Source organism: Lathyrus oleraceus, chromosome 5, assembly GCF_024323335.1.
Source record: "Lathyrus oleraceus cultivar Zhongwan6 chromosome 5, CAAS_Psat_ZW6_1.0, whole genome shotgun sequence".
NCBI lineage: Eukaryota > Viridiplantae > Streptophyta > Magnoliopsida > Fabales > Fabaceae > Lathyrus > Lathyrus oleraceus.
Genome location: NC_066583.1, coordinates 309,258,592 through 309,264,447, shown reverse-complemented (window position 1 = coordinate 309,264,447; position 5,856 = coordinate 309,258,592). Strand labels below are relative to the sequence as shown.

Here is a 5,856-nt window from a genome sequence, read left to right as displayed (position 1 = left end):
TACCATTTAATTTGTAAAAGTAATTTGCTTGTTTGTAAGTCGTAAAAGTAGTTTGGAGTTCTTAAGTTGATGTGATTATTAACATGATTTTGGTTAAATTGATAGGCATCCAAACACATGTATAATGAGCATATTAAGACCCAAAATAAAAATGCAATTTTAACATAATTCAAAAAACACAAAAATATTACATATATAAGAACAAAATATAAATCTACAAAATTTAAGAGTATGTTTGATTCAAATGAGAAGAGGAGAGGGAGAGGATTTTATGGAAGGAAGGGGAGGGGAGAGATATCTTTAATTCTTTATATGTTTGGTTCAAAAGGAAGGAGGGGAGGAAAAGTGACGAATTTTAATTAAAAATATACTTGGTTTGAGGGAAGGGGCAAAATTTTATTTAAAATCTATATTTTTATCCTTATAATCTTATACAAGGATATGATATTCAACTATGATAAATTTACATAGTTTTTGATAATAAATTTTTTAATATCTAATGATTGAAAAATTATATAACATACCACTTAATATGTTAAAAAAATTGAATACACAGTTTAAATTAATAATAATTTTTAAATCATGATAAATTATCTAACAAAAAAATATATAAAATAATTGATTATTAAATATAAATAATTTAATTTTTCATAATAAAATAATATAAACAAAAAATAAAATAAAGGTTTAAGATTTAATAAAAAGAAAATATTACAGAAGTACATAACAAAATTAGGGAAAAAGACGAACATAAGTAAACATAAGAAAATCTATAATTTATACTAAGTATAAAATTTTGAAAATGATATGAAAATGTAGAACAATTATAGTAAGTTTTCTCAAAGTAATTAAGAAAAAAAAATCACACAAAAGAAAAAAAACACAAAAGAAAATAAATAATTTTAAAATACTATAATTAAATTAAAAATATTTTAATAAATATAAATATAAGAAATTATATTCTCTCTCCTCCACTTCAAATCTTTCCGATTGAGAGAATATAAAAAATATCTTTTGAAAAAGTTTTACCCTCTCCTCTCCTCTCCTCTCCCATTATAAACTTTAAATCTTAGAAAATTCTCATCCCCTCTATCTATTTAGAACCAATCATATCCACCTTTAAAAGAGAAAAAATTTAAAATTAATGTATTTTGTTTGAAATATAAATTTTCATGTAAATTTATTGTTTTGGGATAAGTCTCTTTTAAAAATTTGTAAAATATTTTGTTTAAATTAAATTTATAAAATTTAAATAACATCTGTAGATAAAAATTCTGAAATTTTTTCTTTACTTAATACAAATACAAATATTAAATGAATTGTTATTAATTTTTTAAAGTAGGAGGCACACACACCAGAAACGTCAACGATCGAAAGAGGAGGCGGTGCCACTGGCAAACTGACAGAACTCGAATCATGATAGGCATATCAGTTACCGGTATCATGTACACACTCTCCCCAACAATCTCTTCATTCACGCGCTTCTCACCCACTTTTTTCACTTCCAACTTTCGTCTTCGAGCTTCTTCTTCTTCATCTTCTTCAACCACATTTCTTGACACCAATCCAACACTGGTAAGTATATTGCTTCTTTCTCCTATTCATTTCTGCACTTCATCAAAAAAGCACTTTAATTAATTGATTATTGAACGTGGTTTTGTGTTAAGGATTCCGTTGTAGTTGAGAAGGAAGTTACTCGGAGCAGCAATCCCTTGGCTTGTCCCGTATGTTACAACTCTTTAAATTGGACTACTCATCATGCTTTGTCCATGTAAGCTGTTGATGTTCGTAATCGATTCTCGCCTTCAATTGTTAGCTTGTGTTTTGTTCCGCAATAGCAAAATTGATTTAGATAAAATAATTTATGTTTTGATATCTTCACGCTAAGTTGTTTTGAACCCTAAAAATTACATTTAAAGCTAAAAGCTACAAATCGTAGCTTCTTTATAATCAATTTTAGAAGCAAAATGAGTTCTAGTTAGGGTATGTTTGGTTTTGCAGTGAAAAACAATTGATTTTAAATGAATTGATTCTTGATTATGGTAAAAGTGAGTTAAATAAATGTAAAGTGATTTATGTTTGGATAACTTTATATAAAACTGAGTTGAAAGGTATATTTCAATGTAAGAATTAAGTTTAAACTCAAAAGGTACAAATTCTAGCTTCAATTATAATCAATTCTGGAGGCAAAATCAATTTTAGTTTAGAAGAACCAAATGCCTCAAAATCATTCCAAAATCAATTCAACTTCTCCAGAATTGCTTTTGGCTCTTCCAAAAGTTAAACCAAACTTACACTTAGTTAGTATATCTTTGGTTGTTTGGTGAGAATAGTTGATTTTGAATTAATAGATTTTATAAAATTGATTTTAATAAGTGACTTGAATGTAAAGTAATTTATGTTTAGATGTATTTATAATAAAGTGAGTTGAACCGTATAAAAATCATGTTTAAACTTAAAAACTACAAATGCTAACGTTATATGAGGCAAAATCAATTATACCTGAGAAGAAACTGACATGTCAAAATCAATTTTATAAATTTTGAATCAATTCTATCAGAGTGCTTCAAACTTGGAACCAAGCATGCTAACCCAAACATACCAAAGTTAATTTTAAGTCTTCATAATCACTTTTGACTATTTCAAAAGTGAAGGGAAACATGTACCTAGTGCATGTTTGGTATCATGGTAGGTTTCTTGAAATCACTGTGTGTTTGAATACTTTTGTTTTAATGTATGTATTCACATTCACATGTTGTTACGTTTGTTAAATGGCTTATATTTCTTCATTGGATTGGATATTTGATGCAGAGATACTATCCTTGGATCTAGTTTACAATGTAGAACCTGTCAGAAAGCATATGTTGGTAACCAAACGCATCTTGATCTCACGGCAATAAGCGGTGCTAAGAACTATGGTGAATCCATGCCAGCTTCCACTGAGCTTTTCAGGCATGCACGTTCCCTATTTTTGTTTTCATATCAATAGTTTGTTATAAGATGACACACTGCTGCTGAGCAATATAATTTATTGTCTAAATGTTGTAAACTTGAATTTGAAACTGACTTGCCACTACTATGCATGATGATTGTTTGTTGAATCAGGACGCCGTTGATATCATTTCTCTATGAGAGGGGCTGGCGTCAAACCTTTTCTGTATTGGGTGGTTTTCCAGGTCCCGAGAAAGAGGTTAATTAAATGTCTCAGTTTCTAATGGCATTTCTCTCTTGTTGGACCCACATTTTTTTCTCAATATGGTTTCCTATGAATAAATTGGTTATTTAATCCTTTACCTTCAACTTTCTTCAGTAGGGATATTATACAATTGGAAGAATTGTGATTCTTGAATTTGTTATATAGGTTTTTTAAGAGTTTAGAGGAGCATCTTAAACTGATTCAATAATCCAAGAACTACTTATGCTAAGCAGCTTATCAGATGACAAGGTTGTGCCTTAACTTGTTAGTATTTGTTACTATGAACTAAAAATTGAGCTTATTGGCTGAAAGTAATTTATGTGAGCTCCATAAGCTATTTTTCATTAGTACGTCCAACTCCGAATTAGCTCATATAAGCCCCAACTTCGATCTTGGGTGTCTTGAGAGCTAAACCATTCAGTTTGTTTTGATTATCGTTTGGTGGTTGATTAGAAGAAACATGAACTTGGAAACGGGTACCTTCTGTCTTTCCTTTTCGCGTGTTGTAATAACTATTCATGCCTTTTGTTGAATTTGACTGCAGTTTGAAATGATGAAGGGTTTCCTAAAACCAATATTGGGTGGAAATATCATTGATGCTAGTTGTGGAAGTGGGTTGTTTTCAAGATTATTTGCAAAAAGTGGACTTTTTTCTATGGTTGTGGCTCTGGACTACTCAGAGAACATGTTGAGGCAATGTTATGAGTTTGTTCAGCAGGAAGATAACTTTCCAAAAGAGTACACAAATTTCTGAATCAATTTGAATTTTATCATACCAAACTTTTGAACTCAATGTTGTAATAGAGCTGTTCAAAACAAACATTTTATTCATTTTACATTTATATTTCATATACATTTCTATTGCTAGGAACTTCATCTTGGTTAGAGCAGACATAGCTAGACTTCCTTTTGTTTCAAGTTCCGTTGATGCTGTGCATGCAGGAGCAGCTCTCCATTGTTGGCCTTCACCATCATCAGCTGTAAGCGAATAATCATTAATTAATATTTGGATTTTTTACAAAAATACTAGTATTTTATTTGTATGAATATCTTTGGAAATGGTTTGTGGCAAATAGTTTAACCATGGAATCCCAAAAGGTTTATGCAGTATTGTATCGGCAAATATGAAGAACATGTTTCATGCTTTTAATGATGATGAACTATTTTGATTATAAATTGCTTATGCAATGTTAACATAATATTTGGATGATTACTTCATTGATTTATCACAGTGCTTTTGCATAGTTTTGTCATATGGTCATGAGTATCATCATTCGTTTAGTATATGTTTCACTTCCTTTACTCCATTGTTTCCATGACCTGATTTTGCAGGTAGCTGAAATAAGCCGTGTTTTACGGCCTGGAGGTGTCTTTGTTGCAACCACCTACATACTGGATGGCCCTTTTAGTGCTGTCCCATTTCTAACTACATTTCGCCGGGTATAAAACTTTTGTCCAAATTTGGCATACTTGTTTGAATTAATATCCTTAGTGAGACTAACTAAAGCTACTCTGTGACTGTGTAGTAGATAAACTCAAAGTTATTAGAAAAATGAGCCAATTACCAACCCATGAAAATACTTGAGAATATTTTCACATCAATTTAGCCTCTTGAAAAATGGTGAGTGATGTTACTTTCAGTTCTTCAAAGAAATTGATAGCAATTAAGTAGTTCAGGTTAGCTCTGTCCTTCAACTATAGGAAATAATAACAATTTAGTCTTAGTGTACACAGAAAAAAGATTTTGATATTACTCACCATGATTGTGAGGCTAAAATAATATCACCCGTCTTTCAAGCACCAAATTGACACCAACTCAGGTTCAAACTTGTATATACTGTCAAACATGAAAATTGATGTTTACTCTATAAAAGTTTTATTAGTTTTTTTTCTTCAGTTCTATCAAGTTTTGAATAGTGGCCAATTTGTTTCCCATTTTAGAGTGTAAAGCAAGTATCTGGGAGCTGCATCTTTCTCTCTGAACGTGAACTTGAAGCTCTCTGCAAGGCGTGCGGACTGGTTGGATTTAAATGCATTAGAAATGGGCCTTTTGTGATGATTTCTGCTGCAAAGCCTAAATAAGGTTTGAGTTTCCTGGTGCTCTCTGTGCTGCCTTCAAAACATATTTTTCCGAAGTTTTTATTTCTTGACATGATCATTTTATTTAACTTGCTAGCGGTTCGAAAAGCTGCACGCTGATCTGTTAAAATTGTGGTTTCACTGGTACAAAAAGATAGCTTCATTTAGAAAAATGATATTTAGACACACTTTTTCCTTAGATTATTCGCATATCATAAGTTGGGAAGATCAGAACTTCACACCAAAAAAAGTGTCGATTTCTAAAGAAGGTGTAAGGAGTGTCCATTCATCATGATGTGTGAGAAACGTGAAGCCAAATTTATTTGTAAATATTACTTCATTTGACCCTTCTACTTAATTGGTTTTTTTGTTTTGTTTTGTTTGTATTTGATGTATCATTACCTCATCACCATTCAGTAACTAGTAATTGGAGTAATAAGAATATGCTTCATCCTTCTACTAATTAAACTTAGCATATATAAGCAAGGGTTATTCTTCCATAGCATTATACTAGTATGTGTTACCCTTTTTAATAACGAGAATTTTCAAGCTACCCCATTGATTTACGAGGGACCTCTCAA

The 5,856-nt window shown here is 30.7% G+C and overlaps 1 protein-coding gene across 2 annotated transcripts; it reads left to right on the top strand.

Moving 5' to 3' along the window:
• Positions 1–1,313: 1,313 nt before the first annotated feature.
• Positions 1,314–5,649, top strand: LOC127084205 (uncharacterized methyltransferase At1g78140, chloroplastic). Of its 2 annotated transcripts, XR_007788650.1 has the most exons (10): positions 1,314–1,575; positions 1,668–1,771; positions 2,812–2,952; positions 3,106–3,190; positions 3,741–3,934; positions 4,065–4,176; positions 4,529–4,636; positions 4,723–4,817; positions 5,138–5,279; positions 5,373–5,649. XR_007788650.1 is itself a non-coding variant. In XM_051024609.1 (9 exons), exons 1-8 carry the CDS (start codon positions 1,417–1,419, stop codon positions 5,276–5,278), a joined length of 1,044 nt encoding a protein of 347 aa, XP_050880566.1. In that variant the 5' UTR covers positions 1,314–1,416; the 3' UTR covers position 5,279; positions 5,373–5,649. The 2 variants fall into 2 exon arrangements, 1 of the variants encoding a protein (XP_050880566.1); XM_051024609.1 differs by lacking the exon at positions 4,723–4,817.
• The last annotated feature ends 207 nt before the right edge of the window (positions 5,650–5,856 follow it).

Bases quoted from the DNA above. Each gene is read 5' to 3' on its own strand.
- LOC127084205 (XM_051024609.1), top strand. From the start codon at position 1,417: ATGATAGGCATATCAGTTACCGGTATCATGTACACACTCTCCCCAACA. The intron at 3,935-4,064 runs GTACACAAATTT...TTCTATTGCTAG, and splicing joins GAAGATAACTTTCCAAAAGA to GAACTTCATCTTGGTTAGAG. The intron at 4,177-4,528 runs GTAAGCGAATAA...CTGATTTTGCAG, and splicing joins GGCCTTCACCATCATCAGCT to GTAGCTGAAATAAGCCGTGT.